The following is a 23054-nucleotide window of genomic DNA, read 5'->3' on the forward strand; positions in this document are numbered from 1 at the left end:
CAAGAGGTAGCAGTCCGCAGCCCACAGGCTGGGGACCCCGAGTACAGCGTAGGGAATATAGTCAATAATACTGTAGTAACTCTGTATGGTAACACACAGTAACAGAATGTTTCCTGTCATTTTGTAATGTATGTAAGTATCTAGTTACTATATTGTACAACTGAAACTAACGTAAGTCAATCACACAAATATGTTAAAAAAAAAAAAAAAAAAAAACCACCTAGATCTATCTGTTTCACTCTCTGTTAGAGAGTGAATGTTTATTTCCCCCCAGAATTCATACCTGACACAGAACCTCCCAATTTTATGGTATTAGAAGCGAGAACCTTTGGGAGGAAATTAGATGAGACCATGAAGGTAGGCCCCACAAGGGAGAGACTGTCACCCTTATAAAAGACAGGAGAGCTTGCTCCTCTCTGCTCATCACCACATAAGGACACGGAACATGGCTTCTAGGAACCAGGAAGCAGGCCCTCACCAGACACAGAACCTGACCATGCAGGCACCCTGATCTTGGACTTCCAGCCTCTAGAAAAAAAACTCCTGGTGTTTATAAGTTATCTAGTTTACGGTACTTTGTTATAACCAACCATGCAGAAGACGACACTTTCCTTCCCCACTGGAAAATCCAGTTAACTCATAATAAAAACATATCCAGAATCCAGCCACTTCCAAGCTACCACTCTGTTCCATAAACCCTCAAGTGGACTACTGTAGGAGCCTCCACACTGGTTTTCCTTTCTCTTCCCTCAGTCTCACAATCTAGTCTCCACTGTGCAGCCATACGGAGACTGTTTAGAGGTAGGTAAGGGCTTCCCTGGAGGCTGTGTTAAAGAGTCCACCTGCCAATGCAGGATCAGGGGTTCGATCCCTGGGTCAGGAGGATTCCACATGCTGCAGAGCAACTAAGCCCAGAGGCACAGCTATTGAGCCCATGTACCACAACTACTGAAGCCCACTCGCCCCAGAGCCCACACTCTGCCACAAGAAGCCACTGCAATGAGAAGCACCACCCGACCCCCCAACATAAATAAATGAACGGAGCTGCTGCTGCTAAGTTGCTTCAGTCGTGTCCAACTCCGTGACCCCATAGACGGCAGCCCACCAGGCTCCCCTGTCCCTGGGATTCTCCAGGCAAGAACACTGGAGTGGGTTGCCATTTCCTTCTCCTATAAATGGAGCTAGGCAAGGTCATTCCCCCTCTTCTGATTCAAACTTCCTATCACCTCCAGAACAGATACCCAATTTCTTAGGCAGCCGTTCCAGTACTGAATTCTGTTCTCTTGCTCCTTCTTCCCATCTAATGGAAAGATCTTAATGATCCCACCTCAGCTCTACCTCTAAGCACTTTCACATCCTGGTACTTGGATAACATTTCCACATCCACTTACATTAGGTGCCAGAAATGCAAACACTTCTATACCATCTTTGGTAGACTCAGGACCCTAGGTTTAGGTCCTTAAAGAATTCCACGGCAGGAACTTCCCTGGTGGTGCAGGGGATGAGAATCTGCCTGCAAGAGCAGTGGACACAGGTTCGATCCCCGGTCTGGGAAGATTCACAAGCTGCGAGAGTAACTAAGACAATGCACCACAGCTATTGAACCCATGCTCCACAAGAGAAATCACCACAATGAAAAACCCATACACCTCGGAAAGAGTAGTCCCCATTCAGGGCAGCTAGAGAAATGCCTGCGCAGCAAGGAAGACCCAGCACAGCCATAAATAAGCAATGTATAAAAAGAATCCCGGGTCACCACAATGCAGAGAATATATGGGTTGGGGAAGGGAACAATAGCAGTCTGGGACACACTACACATACCTACAGGTCCCGCAAACGTTTCTGCAGTCATGTTTTAAGACACAGGCTACAGATGAATGAATACAATGTCAGGTTTCACGGGGTTCAGGCCGCTATGCGCGCACGCCTGGCCCTTGGGCTGAATGCCTAACTTATGTGCCTCAGTGTCTCACCTTACTAGCTCTGTGTGCTTGAACAAAGATCCAACCTCCTGGTGCCCCAACGTCTTCATCCTCCTCCTCGGTCTGGTTATCCAAAGGCTGTTAAACAGCTTTTGGAAGACTTTTGAAAACCTAACGTAGTTTGGTTTAAAATTTCCCACAGCTCTTAGAATTCCTGAGAATATATGCAGAGCCCTCAGCCTGCTATTCTAGGAGTAACTCCGCCTCAAACTTTGTTCCTCGCCAGGCACAACGGAGCCCAGATTTCCCGAATTCCCAGAGCTCAGTCGCAGCTCCAGGCCTTGGTACATCCCGGTTCCTCTGCCTGTATCCCTCTCCCTCATCTAATCACACCCCAGATAGTAAGATTAAACTGGAAAACTGAAATGTTTATTCACAACCACTGTCAGAAACAAGAGCACGTGTACTAACGCCTCACCGTCCCGGACACCGGGGGCTGGGCTGCAGGGACGAGGGCACTCCGGGCGTTAGTGTCTGGTGGGGTGAGGGCGGGGAGGGCCCGAGGACAAGCGCTTACCTGCGGCGGGTCCCTCCGAGCGGCCGCAGCCATCCAGGCCTTTGGGCGGAGTGGGTCCGGGAGCGGGCCGGCGGGTCTTAAACCGGCCCTGGTGCGAATCATCTCTCGCGGTGCTGCGGCCGAACCTCAGACTCGCTTCTGTGCAGCGGGACTCCTCTGACGCTTTCTCGGTCCTGTCCCGTCGGCCCCGTCTCACGGCTCCGGAACTTCTATCCGGACGAACACACCCGAGCAGCCAAAATGACCGCCCGGAGGAGGACGCCGGAAGCCCCGCCCCTCGCTAGGAGACACGCACGGAAACGCCTCTGTTCTGAGCCTTCATTGGCTCAGCTAGGCTGCTCAGCAGAGTATTCTGGGTAATGTAGTTCTCACGCTTGGGGGTAATTCACCCCACCCCTTTGCACCCTGACAAGTTTAGACCCGAGGGGCGCTGGGAAATGGAGTTCACCCATCCAAGGACTTAGAAGCCTCTTGTTCGTTCTTAAAAGGGCAGATCTCAGGACTTCTAGGGGATGTTGTGTTGTCTGAAGACATTCACCCAAGTTTCTGTGAACTTCATCATGCTGCCTGAGGCTACCTGTACCGTTTCTGAAGTTCTCAGAGGACACAGAACCAAGTACACATATCATTCCTAGTCCTTCAGATACAAAATGTGTCCGCTGGTAGCAGAAGCTAATAAACATTTCATGCTGCTACTGCTGCTAAGTCACTTCAGTCGTGTCCAACTCTGTGCGACCCCATAGACGGCAGCCCACCAGGCTCCCCCGTCCCTGGGATTCTCCAGGCAAGAACACTCTCCAATGCATGAAAGTGAAAAGAGAAAGTGAAGTCCCTCAGTCGTGTCCGACCCTCAGCGACCCCATGGACTGCAGCCTACCAGGCTCCGCCATCCATGGGATTTTCCAGGCAAGAGTACTGGAGTGGGTTGCCATTGCCTTCTAGGATTCTTAATCACTAGACCACCAGGGAAGCCTTGTCTTTAATAAATTTAAATGGAGTATAATCTATAAAAATACTGAATCACTATGTTATATACCTGGATTAGTTCCAGGTGTAAAACAACTATACTTCAATAAAAATAAACTAATAATGAAAAATAAACATTACCATGTTGCAATTAAATCTATACACTATGAAGTGTTAGACTCAGTTTGATCAGTCTCTGTATGTTTGGTCAGGAAGAAGAGAAAAAACACTCCAGGTAGGTCAGCGGGAGTACAAAGGTGGATCTCTATAGTCACTTCAGAAAATACTTCTAACAGCATAGTAAGTTATTGTGTCCAATTTAGCAAGCATATAATATTTTTATCATTTAGTTTCTTTTTGGATAGTCTGACAATTTCTCAAAAATAGAACAATGAAAGACATGCAGATTTCATACAGATTAACAGGTGTGGTATTCACAGATGGAGCATGTATGAAAAAGGTGTTCTGAACCCCGAACTGCACAGAGTAACTGAAACTATGATCTCATCACTGGGAAGTCGTTATCATTTCCCCTGGATTACAGAAACTGCTCTGCATGAGGAACTATTACCTGAAAAAAGTTATAAAATTCAAATTACAGAAAGCTATTAATGACTATGTAGTGATTCAGAGATTGTGTCTGAAATGTCTCAGAGGAGTATCAGTAGATGGTTAAAAATGTGAAAATCTTAGAGAAGTTTTAGCAGTGATGTCTGAGAAGAGATACAATTAAGCTGAGCATGTGACCAGAATAATTATTCTGAAGACACTGCCTTCTCCTTTTAGGTGCTAATGGCTGTCAAATTTTGCTAAACATTACTTATATTAAAAATACTTATTTAATACTTAAAACTAAAAGGGTTAAAAATAATTTTTAATAAAATCAATTTGTTTTAATTGAATTTTTTAAGGAATCTTATAATTTCTCCTACATGAATACACAGTGACACATCATGTCTCTTCTGGAAAATCTCTCTCCTTTGGTGTTTCCATCAAAACCTGTCAGAAGTTATCACATACTTTCCTGGCTTTATCTTACGTACACATACCCACACACAGAATTCTTGACATCCCTTCAGTTCTTCCAGTCTTCTAAAGCTTCCAGAAGTCAGTAAATTTTTAGGACTTCTTCTTCTCCATTTGAAAGCAACTTCACCCAGCCAATATGCTTAGAAAATGCAAATAAATTTTTTGGAGATCAGCTTAAAGTTCAAATTAACAGTAAATTTTGTAACTTACTGTTAAAATTTAAAAAAAAGGAAAATAAATCCTCTGAGGCAAAAGGAGAGTTTCATCACCGATCATCCACTTTTTCTTAAGGCATTTACTTAAGAAAACTTGTCTTTTCTTCCTTTGCCCATTATGATATATTTTTAAAAGCTATATAAGCCTTTTGCCAGATTTGCATTCTGGATACCTTTTGCTCCAGGACCTGAGAGATTGCTCTTTTAAATTCAATCATTACATAAGAGCGTGCCCTTATCTTCCAGTTTCTATAGGAGAGAAGGAGCCTGACTTCAGCAGGTGCCAGGCTCTAATTTATAAAACTACCTCCTGTCATAAAGGTATAAGAAATGTATTTTTCTTTAGATAAAGACACTTGGCAAACACCAATGGTCACTCCAATTACAAGGTAATTTAGCATGAATGATACAAAAAAATGGTACTGTCAAATCCTCTTACTGGAGAACTAGTTCTCATTTATCTCAAGAACATGTATGTAACACATTGTACTGCATGGTCACATAAAAGGATGAGGTTCCTTACTGACTTCATGATCTCCTTACTAGACTGCCTGTAATGCATATCACATTCTGCCTCAATGCTTCTTCAACAGGAAAAAAAAAAAAAAAAGTTTCTCTCTCTTCTTTTTATGTGAAGAAGTCTTCTGGGTTAGCAGGACACTTTATTTAAAACTATGTTTCCACAACAGTTCCTACCTTAGAACACCACAACACTGAACAGTAAACAATCACGCTGTACAGTTATAAACTTGGCTTTTGTATATGTGCAGGCCTTTGTGTGGAAATCTAAAGCACCACTGCCTGAGTATTCATCATGTAGAATACTGGGTAGATTCTAGGCTTATGTGATAGGTCTGTCCAAGTGAGGTCCCTGTCAGGAGGGCAGAAGTAACACCTATACACAAAGGCAGCATCAGTATCAATTCTTCACAGACTCAGAGAGTAACCCCCAAGTTAATATCATGAGAAGAGCAAAAGATCAGTCCACAAAATCAAAGTAAATAAGCAAAATAAAGACTTTACTCAAAATGATGCACTTAATTTCAAATAAACAAAAGTAGAGATAATCAGATGTACTTAGAAGCAAACTACTGCTTAATCTAAGCACTGTATTGAACATGGAAAACCTGGAATTTAAGTCAACTTGTGCCAAACAATGGTAGTTGCAGTTCTATATGGATATTTGTCCCATGACTGAGATGTGTGGATAAGCTGTGAGTAGATTTATATAATACAAATAATTTCAGACTTAGGTTGAGAAGATAAAAATTTAAACGTGTTATAAAACACCAGAAGTGAGTTAGGAAAAAAGACTACAACTACCAGAGTTTTGATGGCTGTGGCTCTGACCCCTGGAGTTACTCCCCTGAGTACGTTATGTTACAAGATAAAAGAACTTTGCAGATGTAATTCAAGTAGCTAATTGTTTGACTTGAAAACAGAGATTATTCAGGTTGGCCTAATGTAATCACATGAGTTCTTAACGTAGAGAACTTGTTCTGGCTGAAACAGAAGTGGAAGTCAGGCAGATCTGAAGTGGGAGAAGAAATTCTCTACTTGACAATCTCCTGCTGTGGCTAGAATATAGAGGAATTCAGAGGGAAACTATGAGAAGGAATTAACTGTGTTTTGTGAGAGTGAAAGTGGACCTAGAGCTCCAGATGAACAGAAATAAATGAATCCATTATTATATTTGGGAGACTTCAACATCTCTCTACCAGAAAGGGACAGCTCCAGCAGGCAGAAAATCAGTTAAGGACATATTTAAACTCAAAGCACCTTCAATCAATTTAATATAATTGATATCTACAAGACTACTTCATCAAAAAAGAGCAGATTGCATATTCTTCTCAAGCTCACATGGAATATGCACTACCACATTTTCTGGGCTATAAAATATACCTTAACAAACTTAAAAGAATAGAAATCACACAATGTCTGATCTCAGACAACAATGGAATTAAAGTAGAAATCAAAAAGATAAAGATAGCTGGAAAATCCCAAAATACATGGAGCTGAAAAAAACATAGTTTTAAATAATTCAAGGACACTTATGAGTCAGGAGAAATCTCAAGAGAAATTTCAAACTGCTTGAAACTAAATGAAAACAATTTACCAAAACTTGTGGGTTGCAGAGAAAGCAGTGCCTAGAGGAAAATTTACAGCATAAAAAGAATATACAAAATCATTAGTCTGAACTTCCATCCTAGAAAACTCTAAAAAGAAATGCAAATTAAATCCAAAACAGAAAAAGAAATAAAAATTAGAATAGAAACCAATGAAATGGAAAACAGGAGAGCATGGGTGTTCGATTTTCTCAAATGTTTTTACAGCATTTATTAATTTCTTTAAATGATACAGGCTTATTCAGATTGTCTATTCTTACTTTCTAGTGAAGAACTGCATCAATAATTACTAACCTTCCAAAGAAGAAAGCACCAGGCCCAAAGAGATTCACTAGTGAATTTTACCAAATATTTAAGGAAGATATTATACCAGTTATCTACAATCTCTTCCAGATGAAAAGTGCAGAGGAAACACTCCCTGACTCATTCTACGAGGCCAATATCACTCTAATACCAAAACCAGACAATGACACTACAAGGAAACTACGGACCAATATCTCTCATGAGCACAGAAGCAAACCCAACAATGTGTAAAAAGAATTATTCACCACAACCAAATGGAATTATCCTAGGTATGCAAGGCTAGTTTAATATTTAAATACAAATTAACTTTGGCCACCTGATACAAAGAGCTGACTCATTAGAAAAGACCCTGATGCTGGGAAAGATTAAAGGTAGGCAAAGGGGACGACAGAGGACAAGATGACTGGATGGCATCACCGACTTAATGGACATGAGTTTGAGCAAGCTCTGGGAGATGGTGAAGGACAGGGAAGCCTGGCGTGCTGCAGTCCCTGGGGCTGCAAAGAGTCAGACACAACTGAGCAACTGAAAAACAACAATCACATCAACAGGCTAAAAGAAGAAAAATCACATGATCATATCATAGATGCAGAAAAAACATTTGAGAAAATCCAACATTTGAAGAAAATCTACAAAAATACAATAAATAGACATAATAAACATAGCATAATAAGTATCAGGTTGTGAAATAAAGATCTTACTCAAAATGATGCATTTAATTTCAAATAAACAAAAGCAGAGATGATCAGATATACTTAGAAGCAAACTGCTGCTTAATCTTACTTGTGAGAAGTTCAAAGCTTTTCCACGAAAATCAGGAACAAGGCAAGTATGTCTTGCTACCCATTGCTTTTCAGCATTGTCCTGGAAGTCCTAGCTAATTCAGTAAGACAAGAAAATAAAATGAAAAGGTATAGATTGGGAAGGGAGAAATAAAACTGTCTCTGTAAACAAGTGATAAGAAAGTCTCTATGTATAATACCTGAAAGAATCAACAACAACAAAAATTCTCAATCCAGTAAGAAATTATAGCAAGGTTGTTGCTATATGTCAGCAGTGAATGAATGGAATTTAAAATTTAAAATATATTACCATTTACATTAGCATCCCCCAAAATTAAATACTCAGGTACAAATCTAACAAAACATATACAAGAGCTATATGGAGAAAACTACCGAATTCTGATAAAAGATACCAAAGAAAAACTAAATAAATGGAAGAGACATCTCATATTTATGAAAGGAAGGTGCAATATTGTCATCCAAGTGTACACTGAATCTAAGAAGAGTTTTAGGATATAAGCTCATAATTCTAGAAGGAAGGTGTGAGAAAGTTCTAGTCACATTCAGATCCACAGGGCATAGCCCTGCCTTCTCTTCTGTAGAGTAACAGAACCTCAGATATCCTGATGGAGGGGAGTGCCAGTTTTATAGCCCACACGGACTGGGATTCATAGAGTCATAGAGTAACACCCCAACATGCAACACAGCAATGTCAGGCTGTTCCTGTTGCTGCTGTTTTTGAAGAAACTTTCCTCTCTTTATGAATCCACTCTGCTTGCAAACACTGCTTCTATCAATTCTCTTGACAGCAAGGCAGACAGTTTGTTGACTTAGCAAAATAAACCTTTATTCGAGTTCTATTTTGACTACTCTCCTTTGAGAACTATCTCACTTCAAATGTGTTAGAAAATGTATTTTCCCTCAGTTACTTACTTTCAGTTATGTCAATTTTTGATTTTCATTGTTGAAGACTTATCATCCCTTCCCATCTGTCTAAGAAGCTGGATTTTCATGAGTCTAGACCATAGTTTCACTCTTTATAGCTTGCTTCTTGTTCTTTTTAATGAACTGCTTCTCATTCTCTACACCTTAAGAATTAATTGACCCAAAATATTATACGTTAGTGTTTCCATGTTCAAAAACTATATAACTCTTAACAGTCTCTCATTTTCAGCATTGTGCCACTTCCTGATATTTATGTGTCATTTCTACCATAATGCATCTCTCTCATTTCCCCTCTCTGTCCCTCTTCTCTTTCCTGTTTTACCCCACGTGTTTGTTCTCTATCTCTGATCCAAGATCACACCTGGTCAGAAATAATTTACTAAATGTATGCAGTGACCTTGTACTCAGGCTCCATGAAAAGGGAACACAGGAAAGTGATGAACCATCTAGAGTGGCGTCCGGACTTGGAATCTTCTCCATATGGATGTACTTCTGGCAAAATGAGGAAGTGTTACTGAGCTGAAGTCAAGACAGGTTCTAGATGTCAGACATTCTCTCTCTCTCTCTCTCTCTCTCTCTCTGTTCTTCATACTATTTAGTGGAATCCAGAAGAATGGATGTGTGTTTAGACACAGTTACGAAACTTAAAATTTATAATGCCATTGTATTTCTGTTTTACGCTCTTCCATCTGCCTTCTGAAAACCTCTGTTGCCTCTTCACATTGCAGAGCCACGTACATTTCTATAATGCACTCTTGTAGATGATGCTAGATAACACAGTACATGGTTGGAGAGGGCCACCTGAACACAACTCAAGGTAAGTCCACGGGATTGTCCGCAGGACCGGGGAGGTGATGCAGGCTAAGGGTCAGGCCGCTTTGCTGTACTAGGAAATAAAGAGCACAGAAGGGAAGGCCTTGCAAGGTGAAGGACACAGCTACGGGATGGGGTATTTGGAGAAGAACAGGGCCTACAACCAGTTTATCTAGGGCTCCTGTTTGCTGGTGACACACGACCACTAGAGTAGAAGGGTAAGTCCAGGACCAAGAATATCCAATTGCAATAGAATAGTCTGTGTTCAAGGACTATTCAAAGATAGGTGCACACCTCACGACACAATATGTAAAAGTCAACATTGGAGAGCACTGCAGAAGGAGCAGTAAGAAAAGCAGGTGAGAGTCAAGAGAGGTGAGGATTAGTCCTGTATGGTATGTGAGAGTAGAACAGACGAGTAGAATAGACAAGTCATCAAAATGTCAGGAATTGGGAAGCAACACCAGAAATGAGGTGTAGCTGCTAGAACTGGCACAAAATACTAATCAAACACAGTAAGCTTCTTCTATAATCTGAACACAGGCTTTATGTCATGCCCTCCCCCAGGTGCCATTTAAGACCAGAAGCCTCCTGATGCATTTTGCTGTGACTGGATGAACAGTCATTTGTGAACCACTGAATGCACTCCATTCTACTCCCGGGATGAGCAAATACACATGGCAACCATGTGATGCAATTACTTAGAGAAAGACATTACAAAGTGTAGCCAGTACTAGGCCAGAATAGCTCAGCACACAGTAGTACACAGGAAAGAAAACTATTACAGAAAACTTCAGAGAGTCTTGCAAGAAAAGACCATGGTCCACGTAATTAGTAAACATGTCAATGATGGCAAATCCTGGCACAGGCAGGCATGAGGAAATGTCAGCTAGAAGACAGAAATAGGATCTAGGGTACTAGAGTGCTTTAGATCTGGACAAAGTCACCAGGTCAGGCAGAGGGCAAGCAAAATAGAATCCATTACAGTGACCAGTAGATGGCTGACCCTGAATCATTCTTTGTGAGGCTTCATGAAAGCAGAAGTTGGGGCTTTTCAAGGAGAGAAGAGGGCAGTGCACACACCTTATCCAACCAACCCCAGCACCTACTTAGGGACTTGGGGAAGGACGCACTGTCTGTGGTTCTGATGTAGGAAGGGCAGACCAGGCTCTAGGGTGAAAAGAGAGAGCAGGGAATACATCCGGCACAGAGGTGGGTGTGAGGACCTCACCCAGGGAGGTTTTAAGTTCAAGGTCCTCCAGCATCAAGGTACAACTGTCCGTGACCCTCATCAGTTTGACCCCACTCCTCTCAGAAGTGTAACGCACAGGGGTCAGCAGTTGCAGCTCGTGGCTCTAGAGCACGGGCTCAGTAGTTGTGGTGCACCTGCTTGGTTGCCTTGTGGCACGTGGGATCCTCCCAGACCAGGGATCGAACCTGTGTCCCCTGCATTGGCAGGTGGATTCTTAACCACTTGACCACCAGGAAGCCCTTCATTTAAGGTCTTAACATACAACTTTGCAGAACGCACAGAGGTTTGCTCAGCAAATTCAGACAGGATTCAATACTAGCTTAGACCTCCCACAGCACCCATTGAGGGTGGAAACATCTAAGCTTTCTATGGCCTCTCTTCCTGTATGGCTGCTCCTTGCCTAAGACTAAGCCACACAAACCCACCAGTCAATCTTGGATGCCCATGGCCCGCTTCCATTTCTGTGCAGCTCTCGCTGTCCTTCAGCAATGACAGCCTTCTCTGTCCAGCTAACCCTCATTCAAGTCACCCCAATCCCGCTAATTATCACAAATGACCATATTTGCCTCTGTCCATATCCACCAGGCTGAATGGATCATTCCAGGCCCCATTAACGTCCTCACAAAATATTGCTGAGTCCCTAGTGAAGTGAATAAGCAATAGCTCCGGTCTGCATGTCATCCTGCCTCAATCACTGCTATGCCTTGGCATCCAACTCATATCTACTCTTCTCTTGGAAGCCTTGGCCACTTACCAGGCTCTCATGTCTGATACACCCTACCTTTATGGCCACATCCCTCCCTCAACTGCATTTGAAAAGTGAAAGCGATAGTCGCTCAGTTGTGCCTGACTCTGCAACCCTATGTGCTGTAGCCTGCCAGGCTCCTGTCCGTGGAATTCTCCAGGTAAGGATACTGGAGTGGGTTGCCATTCCCTTCTCCAGGGGATCTCCCTGACCCAGGGGTCGAACCCAGGTCTCCTGCACTGAAGATTCTTTACCATCTGAGCCACCAAGAAACCCAATACCATCACTCAGGTACTCAAGCAAGAGCCCCAGTGCTCAGCCTCTATCCTCCACTTCCCATTCCCTGAACAGCATTAGGACTGTAACATGAAGATTATACCTCCTAAATGTGACCACAGGTCACTCACTTGGGTCCACATAGTAGCTACCACATTTTGGATATCTCCACTTGAATCCCTCTTTCGATTTCCCAATTTGTGAGTCCAGCTGCCAATTTGATGCCTCCACTTACTGGTCCCTGAAATACCTCAGATTCTTAATATGGTCAAAACAAAGCTTCTGATAAACCCAGTGATTATTACTCACACTATCAACTCCTCATCTCAGTTGGAGCTTCCATTCCTACAGCTGTTAAGACCAAACACCCTGGGGTTATCTCTGGTTTCTCTGTTTCACTTCTCACTGTCCAAAATAGAAAATCTAGTTGCCCCTTTTTAGAACATGCATCCAGACTTCAACCTCATCTACTAAACCACAACTCTGGCCCATTAACTCTCAGCTAGACTATGTCAGTAGCCTCTACCGGGATTTGCCTCACTCCTCTCACTCCCACAGTCTGTTTTCCACTCTACATACAGTCAGAGATAGCTTTTGAAGACCTTGATAATATCACCTCCCTCCTCTGATTGAAACCACCCAATAACTCCAGAATAGATGCTCAATTTCTCAGGTATTCATCCTATATTTCATGTTCATACCAGATAAGGATACCTGTGCTTTCTCAACACCCCCACCTTAATTTTATTATTTTTTTTCCCACCTTAATTTTAATACTAAGTATTTGCACATGGTGGTACCAGCTCCTGGGTTAACTTTCCACACTACTTTACGATGGTTGCCAGAAATGGAAATATAACCATATAACCTCTAATATGGACTTAAGACTCTGGGCATGGGGTTTCTCAAGGGTGCCCAGAGCCAAGGATTAGGAAGATGGCACCTAAGAGTTCCTGGATTCCACAAACCAGAAAACATGTGAGTGAGGGTTAGAGCCAGAAAGGAACTAGGACCCTCTACATACCCGTTTTGTTTCTATAAGTACTTCTGCAGCCTTGGGACTCTGTGGAAAGAGACAGACCTTAGAAAAATGTAACAGCGGGGACAGAAAGGTTGAGGCTCATGTCACCCCATATGCATCCTTGCCTAGCCCAAGCCAGGTGACCTCAATTTGGTCGTCTGACCTCGGTGCACTTTGTCGATCCTTACCAGCAGTGTGACCTTGAACAAGATTCAACCTCCTAGTGCCTCAGCGTTCTCATCACTCCCCTCAAATCTGTTTTTCCTTTGAATAGCCTTGGGAAACATTTTAAAAGCAAATGTAAATCCTGTTCCCCTTTTTGTTCAAAACTCTCCACACCTTCTTGCTGCTGCTGCTAAGTCGCTTCAGTCGTGTCTGACTCTGTGCGACCCCACAGAAGGCAGCCCACCAGGCTCCTCTGTCCCTGGGATTCTCCAGGCAAGAATACTGGAGTGGGTTGCCATTTCCTTCTCCAATGCATGCAAGCATGCATGCTAAGTCGCTTTAGTCGTGTCCGACTCTGTGTGACCCCATGGACAACAGCCCACCAGGCTCCTCTGTCCATGGGATTCTCTAGGCAAGAATACTGGAGTGGGTTGCCATGTCCTTCTCCCCACACCTTCTTAGGTCCCGACAATAAAGATACAAAGACTGTCAGCCTGACAGTCCGGGCATGACTCCGCTTCTCATTGTCTGGGTCCTGCAGACATCAGATGCACCCAGGTTTCCTGAATCCTCCCGCCACAGTCCGACCTCCAAGCCTCTGCAGCTGCGGGTCCCTCCGCCCATCACCCTGTCCCACGCGCCATCACACAGTCCATCACACACAGGGACCACCCACGACCGCCTCACCGTCCTGGAGCCCGGGGCCTGGGCTGCGGGCACGTGAGCAGGAGCCTCGCACTCGGGGCTTTCGTGTCCGGTGGGGTGAGGGCAGTGCGCGCCCGAAGGACGAAGTTTACCTGAGGCTGGTCCCTCAGCGCCGCCGCCTCCAGCGACTCTGGGCGTGGCGGGCCCAGGAACGGCGGGGAGACTCGGGCGAAGCGGTCCCCAGGCGGCGTCTCCGAAGCTCAGACCCGTCTCTGTGCAGCGACGACAGTCCCTCCCATCGAACGTTCTCGGTCCCATCGCCCAGTCCTAACAGGCCTCCGGACCTGAACGGACCTAGAGCAGTTAAAACGGCCGCCTTAGGGAGGAGGCCGGAAGTCCCGCCCCAACGAGGTGTGCTTTGAACGGAAATTGCCTGTTTCCTGGTAATTCATTCGTTATCCATGCTGCCCTTTACTCTGAACATCCCGGGTAATGTAGTTCGAACACACGAGCAAGTCAATGGCAAAGGCTCTCCCTACGAGACTTTGAGGAGAAAGAGAAAAGGCTAAGCTCCCCAGTGAGCGTCGCTGGGAAACGATGACTCCAGTTCTAAGGACAGAGACGCGGCTTTTCTTCTTCATAAAGGAGCCACACTAGAATCTGTGGGATCAGTCTGCAGTGGATCACCGAAGTGTTTGTGTTACTAAACGGAACTTGTCCACTGGCTCCACAAAGCCGATCTAGCGCCACCTGGTGGCGATGAAAGAAAGTACAAAATTTATTGCAGGGCACCCAGCAAGGGAGTGGGGGACAAGACTCAAATCCACTCCCGCGGGGTCTTTGAGTTAGGGGTGCTTTTTAAAATATTTATGTATTTGACTGTGTCTGATCTTAGTTGCAGCATGTTGGCTCTTCAGTTGCAATGCGTGGGCTTGTCCGGAAGCACATGAGATCTTAGATCCTCTACCAGGATGGAACCCGTGGCTCCTGCACGGTCAAGTCCCAGTCTCTTTTTATTGATTCTCACGAAGAACAAGTTAAATGCTATCATTTGCCTGCAAATCCCAGTCAGGAACTGAGCCTGAAGGAGCTCCAATAAGTCACCTGAAGATTCTCAGGTGAAAAACCCATTCTGACACCCTAGTGTCCTGTAGCACTGGCCTCCCGAAGCGTGGCTTCATGGCGTCAGCTTGGACTGTGAGCGTCAGGAGGAGCGCAGGGTGGCTGGGCTCAGTGTGTCACCACTGCCACACCCTCCTAATGGGAACGGGCGACTCGGCCCTTCCCCTCCTCTGAAGACCAGGGGACAGGATCTCTGCTTATCCCTGTTTACAGGGGGTCAGGGAGGGTAGAGGGTGGGTGACTGTCATTTCTCTGTGAGTCAAGGCAATGGGACCCAGGGTGTGAACCCAACAACTAGGCTGCAAACCCAGGCTGCCTGACCCAGGCTTGGAGAGACTGACCCCTGCCGTCCTATTTCCCTCCACACTGGGCTTTTGAGATGTACTGTCCATCCTGATGGCACTTAATCCATCTAACGGTCCTGCTCCAACCCACCATCACCCATATGGAACAGGAAAATGGGCAAACACTACAAAGCAAGGGTTTATTATTCAGTCTGGACTTTAGAAATTGACGAACGACATATTAGGGCGGATTAATCTTTATTTTCCCCTGCTTGGGCCGTGTGGCATGTGGCTTGTGAGATCTTAGTTCCCCAACTAGGGACTGAACCTGGGCCTCAGACAGTGAAAGAGCAAAGTCCTAACTGCTAGACCGTTAGGAAATTCCCAGGGTATATTAATCTTAAAAATGTATGGTACATGTGTCCCATTATGCATAACAAAACCTGAAAAAGCTCAGGACACAGTTTTCCACCACTGAAAGCAAATCTTAACAATCACATTATTCAACCAGTGAAGATGGATGACTCTTCAATGTACATCTTTGTCCTACTTGTTAAAAAAAAAAAAAAGAAAAAACGAAACGAAAATAGCCAAAGTTCATAAAGTAGGCAGAAGACAAAAGTGGGTATTTTATAAGATAGAGCAAATGAAGAAAGAGACCAAACATATGAAAAAAAAAAAAAATGCTAATCATGAATTCTTAGAGGGAAAAAAAAAAACAAACCAGCAAGACAGCATGATAAACTTACTAAAAGGGCTAAAATTACTAACGACTGACCAAATAAAGTATTCACTAGGATGTGGAGAAACCGGAACCCTCATACAGTGCTGGAAAGAATGTAAAAAAACACAATTACTAGGTCACAAATTGTTAGCTTCTTCAAAAGCTAAATAGTCACAGGCCTCATGATTCAGACACAGCAATATTCTTCGACCAAAAAATAAAAGAAATAAATATCCTTATAAAAACTGTATACAAATGTTTGCACCAACTTATTTTCTACAGTCAAAATCTGGAAATATCCAAAATGCACATAAACAAGTGAATGTTTCTGTTCATTTCAGTCACTCAGTCGTGTCTGACTCTTTGTGACCCCATGGACTGCAGCATGCCAAGCTTCCCTGTCCATCACCAACTCCCAGAGCTTGCTCAAACTCATGTGCATTGAGTCGGTGATGCCATCCAACCATCTCATCCCCTATTGTCCCCTTTTCCTCCTGCCTTCAGTCTTTCCCAGCATCAGGGTCTTTTCCAGTCAGTCAGTTCTTCGCATCAGGTGACTGAAGTATTGGAGTTTCAGTATCAGTCCTTCCAATTACTATTCAGGACTGATCTCCTTTAGGATTGACTGGTTTGATGTCCTTGCAGTCCAAGGGACTCTCAAGAGTCTTCTCCAACACCACAGTTCAAAAGCATCAATTCTTCAGCACTCAGCTTTCTTTATGGTCCGACTCTCACATCAGTACATGACTACTGGAAAAACCATAGCTTTGACTAAACGGACCTTTGTTGGCAAAGTAATGTCTCTGCTTTTGAATATGCTGCCTAGGTTTGTCATGAACAAGTGAATGGTTAAATAGCAGTATATCTAAAGAGGATTGAACCAAGAAAAAGGAGGGGGATGAACCATTCATATAACATCTATATTACAAATATAACATCACATAAAATAATTATAGGAAAAAAGCAACACTTAAGGATTCCATCATATAAATTCTAGAAAATGTAAAGGTATCTATTATAAAGGAAAGCAAATAGTAGTTGTGGTGTACAGGCTCAGCTGCCTCGAGGTGTGTGAAATCTTGCTCGACCAGGGACTGAATCTGTGTCCCCTGAATTGGCAGGTGGGTTCTTATCTACAGTGCCACCAGGAAAGTCTCAATATTTCATTTTAAATATGTACACTTTACTACATGTAAATTATACCTATATAAAGCTTAAAAAACAAAAACAAAAACAAAACAAAACAAAACAAAAAACACCGAGATGTACATCCTCCTTTCTTTGAAAACAGATTTGGCAACCCTATACTGAAGGAAAGTTACAAGGCTCAAAATAGCCTGGAGTTAAAACTCACCTCCGGGTCCTCCCCACTATTCTATGCAAAGAACTCTCTCACTCGAAGAAAAAAATGGACATTAAGGTTGATTAGGCCCAGCCGGTCCCAGCCTCTGGCCGATCTCCAGAATTCCTTGACCCAGCTGTTTAAGAGATAACTATTCTGAACAATCTTGGAGAAGAACAGGCCCCCTTAAGATAGATTTCCACATATATACCTATATATAGTTACTCTTTTCTTGGGTTAGTGCAGCAGCTCACTAATCTGATTGCTGCCCCTTCTCGCCTCATTAAATGTGGTCTGTTCCTGTAAAGTGCTGGTCTGGTTCTTTTTCATTGGGAGGTTGAGGTTCCTTCTCTTTTTCCACCTCTTCAGAGCATGGAAGCCTGCCAAGCTCACTTTCCCGCCCGGGCTTTCAAGACCTCCTTGAGAGGACACCCTGTGCCTTCATGAGTGGTACAAGTCCTGTCTAAGGGATTTATTGGTTTTCCACATACCCCAAGGAATATTGGCCTCTCTCTCTCTTCCTCTTTTCTCTATACTTTCTTTTCCGTGAGACTGACCAACTCCAGGACAGAGGCCTTTTGCCATTCAACCTCCCTCCATCCACCATAAATCCTTGCCTGATCCAGTAGCCCAGGGAAGCTCGGACGGTACTCTAGGGTGCCATAGACTATCGTCCTTTCCGGGTTCCCGGGGAACCCTCCGGCCAAAAGGCCCTCTGGGGAAGGTACCTGGGGGATGCCCCTCCCTCCTTCTCTCTGCTGGGTCAAAAGATTAGGTGACGACCTTTTCTCTTAATCAGACAGTTGATAGCCATTTGCTATGGGGTCAAGCCAATCCGTCCTGCGGAACTCTCCCTTGGCCTGCGTAAAACGAAACCTCAAACCTCTACTCTTGACCAATCTCAAGGCTGATAAACGCGAGTCACTTTGCACTCAAATTTGGCCTTAACACAAACTGGATAACCAAAACCACAGGCCTGAGTTTGGGACTTTTGATTTCAATATTTTATCAGATCTCACAAACTTCCTCAAACGGAATGGCAAATGGTTGGAGGTCCCCTATATTCAAGCCTTCTGGGACCTTAAAAGCCGTCCTTCTCTCTGCAATGACTGTTCTACCTATCAAATCCCCCTCTGCTCTCTCTCCCACTCCACTAAAAAAGAATCCAAATCTAAAGCCCATAAAAGGCCCACTAAACCCTCAGCCCCCGATTTTGACCCAGCAGATAAGCCTCCTTCCTATCACCCTGGAGATGAGGCTTCCGGACACAAGACCCCACCCTCTAGCCCTTCCTCCTCCAAAACAGGAAGCGATGACTCCAAAACCCCAAAAGAGATTTCTACCCTCCACCCCCCACCCCCCGGCCCCCAATCAGCCAGGACCCAAAGCAAACAAGTTTCCTCTCAGAGAGGTAGTGGGACCAGATGGCCCTACATGGGATCATGCGCCTTTCTCAATTTCTGATATAAGCCAAGTTGAAGAAAAATTGGGATCCTTTTCAGAAAATCCTACTAGATATAGGAAGGAATTCCCTGGCCTTAGCCAAGCATATCATTTAACCTGGAAGGATCTTATTACATCCTAAATGCCACTTTGACTCCGATGAAAAGGAACGGATCTGGCAGGCAGACTGGGCTCATGCTGATCAGCTCCATAACCAAGATAGGACTAACCCGGTGGCTGATGATTCAGTCCCTTTAACTGAGCCATGGTAGACATATCAAGCGGGCGATGCCGACATCCTGTACCTGCCTCACATGATCACCTGTTTACTAGAAACTGAAGTGAAGTCACTCAGTCGTGTCTCACTCTGTGACCCCGTGGACTGTAGCCCACCAGGCTCCTCCGTCCATGGGATTCTCCAGGCAAGAATACTGGAGTGGGTTGCCATTTCCTTCTCCAGGGGATCTTCCTGACCCAGGGATTGAATCCAGGTCTCCCGCACTGTTAATGCTAAAAAGCTCTCACATTCATGTTAACTACAATAAGATTAGGGAAGTGACTCAAGAAAAAGATGAAAATCCTGCCCTCTTTCTTTCACAGCTTACTGAGGTGAGGCAGTCCAAAAATACACTAATCTAGATATTTCCACCCTCGCTGGACTTCTGTACCTACACGTCCAGTTCATAAGCCAGTCAGCCCCCAATATTCACTGAAAACTATGCCAGTTAGAGAAGGGCCCCGAAACCCCTCAGTGAAATCTCCTAGAAACAGTCTTTTAAGTTTTCAACAATGGGGAGGAAGAAGCGGAAAAAGAAAAAGAAAAGGAAAGAAGGTCAAATATGCTTTATTCGCTGCAGCTAGCCAAGAAAAAAATTCAACCCCTTTGGCCCATCAACCTCAGCCCACAAGTATGGGACCTAACCCTCTAGGCCCCTGCTTCAGATGCAACCAAACGGGACACTGTGCTAAGTCCTGCCCCAATCCCGGCCACCCACCAAACCCTGCCTCAGCTGCAAACAATGGGGCCACTGGAAAATGGATTGTCCTCAGGCAATACCCACCACATCTCGGGGTCCACCCCAGGCCCAACAACAATGGGCTGGGAACCAGACTCAGGGGGGCCCTGGCATCCCAGACCATGGTTCCTCGGATGAGGTGAGAGATGATCCAATTGTGCCTGAGTTATTCCAGTGAAAAGCCCAAGCTCCAGACCCCAAGTCGCCCCGTACAGACGGACTTGGAGCTTCGGTTAATTGGCACGGTGGCCAGACACAAAGTCTTGTTCCTAACAGACACTGGAGCGGCCTCTTCACTTTTAACCTCCTTTAAGGGCCCTCTCCAACCTTCAGAAGTGGCCGTCAAAGGGGTCTCAGGCATCCCTTTTTATCCCCAAATAACCCTTCCTCTCCTTTGTTCCTTTGGCAAAACAACACTAACACATTCTTTTATAGTAGTTCCTCAATGCCCAATGGCATTGATGGGACGTGATCTTCTGGCTAAGCTGCAAACTTCTATAAACCTCCCATTCTTAGATCCCATATCAGTTCTTTGAATCCAAGTGGCACCCGAACTCATGGCCAGCTTTCACTCCCAAAACCTGCCCCCCGACCTTTCCCCAACAGATCCTCAGATCTGACACTGAAGCCCCATCGGTAGCCCGACACCATTCCCCGGTACAGGTTTTTCTTAAAAATCCCTCTCAGGTGATAACCCAAACTCAGTATACCCTGCCCACAGAATCCCGACAAGGACTTAAACCAATAATCTCCCAACTGCTCAAAGCCGGCCTTTTGCAACCTATCTGTTCTCCTCATAATACTCCTAAACTGGCAGTCAAAGAGGGACCCCACTCCTGGTGTCTAGTTCAAGATCTTTGCAAGATTACTGAGGCCATAATACCATACACTCCGCGGTCACTAATCCCTACGCCCTTCTCTCACATATCCCCCTGACACACCCTACTTCACGGTACTGGACCTCAGAGATGCTTTCCTGACTATACCTCTACACCACTCCTCACAGTCCCTATTTGCCTTCACCTGGACGGACCCAGACACATATCAATCTCAACAGTTAACTCGGACTGTTTTACCACAAGGGTTTAGCGATAGCCCTCATTTTTTCGGTCAAGCCCTCCAAAGAGACCTACAAACTTTAGACTTAGGCTCTACGACCTTACTCCAACATGTAGATGATTTATTGTTATGTAGTTCCTCTCTCCGTGACTGTGTAGTCCACACTGAGACAGTATTAAATGCCCCAGGCAACTGGGGCTAGAGAGTCTCACTCTCCAAGGCACAAATTGCTTCCACCAGCATCAATTACATGGGATTGCTTCTCACTCCCACGTCCAAAATAATCCCAGCTTAGAGATTTCATGTTTTGACACAGACCTCCAGGCCCCAAACCAAGAGGGAACTTCTTTCTCTATTAGGTCTATTAAACTTCTTCCAAATATGGGTCCCAAATTTTGCCCTCCATGCAAAACCTCTCTACCAAGCTACTCGAGGAAACTTAGACGAACACTTACTGGCCCCCACCTCTCTCCACACCCCCATACAAACTCTTATCAAACATTTATTACAGGCCCCTTTTCTTTACTTCCCTGATTACACCAAGCCTTTTTTCCTTTTTGTACATTCTCGACAAGGACATGCCTCAGGGATTCTGTGCCAAAAAAGCGGGGGCATATGGGGCCTTCTAGCTCACTTATCTAAACAACTCGATCCCGTCACACTCGGATGGCCACCCTGTCTCCAGGCCTTAGCTGCAACCACCCTCTTGTTAACCACCCTAACCCGAAATGCTCCTCTAAATGTATGCTCACCTCATTCCTTCAAAGATTTGCTCTCTCATCAGGCTTTCCTTTCTCTGCCCCTTGCTCGACTACAGATCCTCCACGTACACCTCCTCGACCCATCCCTTTCTTTTATGCCTTGTAAACCTCAATCCTGCTAGCTTACTCCCTACACCAGATCCAGAAGCAGGACACCTATCTCATGATTGTGTTCAGACCTTAGATATGACACTTAATCCCTTTGAACATATAACTGATCAGCCCCTTACTGACCCCAAAGTCCCATCCTGGTTCACAGACGGCAGTGCCCAGACGTAAGCCCCGTTTGGGGCTGGATACGCTGTAGTCCAGGGACGGCCTGGCAAAGGTATTCCCCCTTGCCTCATCAAGTCAGCCACACTCCCAGCTCACACATCCTCACAACAGGCTGAACTGATAGCTCTTACACAAGCCTTGACCCTAGCCAAAGACCAAAAGCTAAACATTTACACTGATTCCAAATATGTCTATAACATACTACATTCTAACGTTATAATCTGGAGGGACAGGAGATTCCTCACTCAGAAGGGCACACCTATTCTCAATGCTTCTTTTATTTCTGAACTCCTCCATGTGGCTCAGCTCCCAAAACAAGCTGCTGTAATACATTGCTGGGGACATCAGCAACATGGTCATATCTCCTTTTATAACCATATAGCAGATCACAAAGCACAGCGGCAGGCCACCTCTGTTAGTCCTGTCTTTACTATAGCCCAAACTGACGAGCCTAACATCCACACATTACTTTCATATTTACATTCCCTTTTCCACCCCTCTGCAAAAGTACTTAATACTTAAGGCTTTCCTTCAGAACTTTATTGAGCTAAGGACAATGCAACTTATTTAAATAATCTGACCCAAATTTGTACCATCTGTCAGTGGACAAATCCTAACATTCACCTCCCTCCTTTCCCCACCCACCAAATTTGCTAACATCTTCCTGCACAAGACTGGCAGGTAGATTTCACCCACATGCCACCCATAAAAAGGGTTAAACTTCTCCTAGTCTTCGTAGATACATTTTCTGAATGGATCGAAGCTTTCCCGACTACTAACAAACGAGTCCCTACTGTGGCTTGCCTTATTCTTCCTGAAATCCTCCCCAGGTTTGGAATGCCTTCCTCCCTCCAGTCTGACAACGGGCCCCATTTCACATCCCAAATCACCCAAAATATTGCATGAGCCCTTCAAGTTCCTTAGAGGTTTCACATTCCTTATTATCCCTGGTCTTCCGGTAAGGTTGAGAGAGCTAACTGAGCCCTAAAAGAAACTGACCAAATTAACAATTGAATTTCATCAAGACTGGACTAAACTCCTCCCTTTAGCCCTCTTAAAGGTCTGGGCCTTACTTAAAAAAAAAAAAAAAAAAACCCTTAAACATCAGTCCATTTGAGGCCATGTATGGGAGGCCCATAGTACCTTTGGGTCTTCCCCACTCCCAGGACAGTCCCAGACTGCCATCCCACCTTCCTTTTCCTTTACTTGCCCAGATACGAGATGCCCTTTGGCAACATAAGGATG

The 23054-nt window shown here is 44.6% G+C and overlaps 1 protein-coding gene across 6 annotated transcripts in view; it reads right to left on the reverse strand.

Moving 5' to 3' along the window:
• The window catches only part of LOC109572191 (zinc finger protein 814-like), a 93058-nt gene that overhangs the window by 21841 nt on the left and 48163 nt on the right, over nt 1-23054 (reverse strand). For 2 of the 6 annotated variants that reach the window (XR_011561735.1, XR_011561737.1), the window contains 3 exons: nt 13935-14136; nt 12976-13014; nt 4504-4633 (listed from right to left, as the gene is read on the reverse strand). The exons of 1 other annotated variant lie outside the window; for it this stretch is intronic. Coding sequence is in view for 2 of the 5 variants with exons in the window: in XM_070771904.1 (XP_070628005.1) it covers nt 2500-2779; nt 4515-4633 (399 nt within the window). In the remaining 3 variants the exon portion in view is untranslated. Of the gene's footprint in view, nt 1-2499; nt 2780-4503; nt 4634-12975; nt 13015-13824; nt 14137-23054 lie in introns of those variants that run through there. 3 more of the 6 variants (XR_011561736.1, XM_070771904.1, XM_070771905.1) reach the window with 3 other exon arrangements.

Source organism: Bos indicus, chromosome 18 (assembly GCF_029378745.1).
Source record: "Bos indicus isolate NIAB-ARS_2022 breed Sahiwal x Tharparkar chromosome 18, NIAB-ARS_B.indTharparkar_mat_pri_1.0, whole genome shotgun sequence".
NCBI classification, from domain to species: domain Eukaryota; kingdom Metazoa; phylum Chordata; class Mammalia; order Artiodactyla; family Bovidae; genus Bos; species Bos indicus.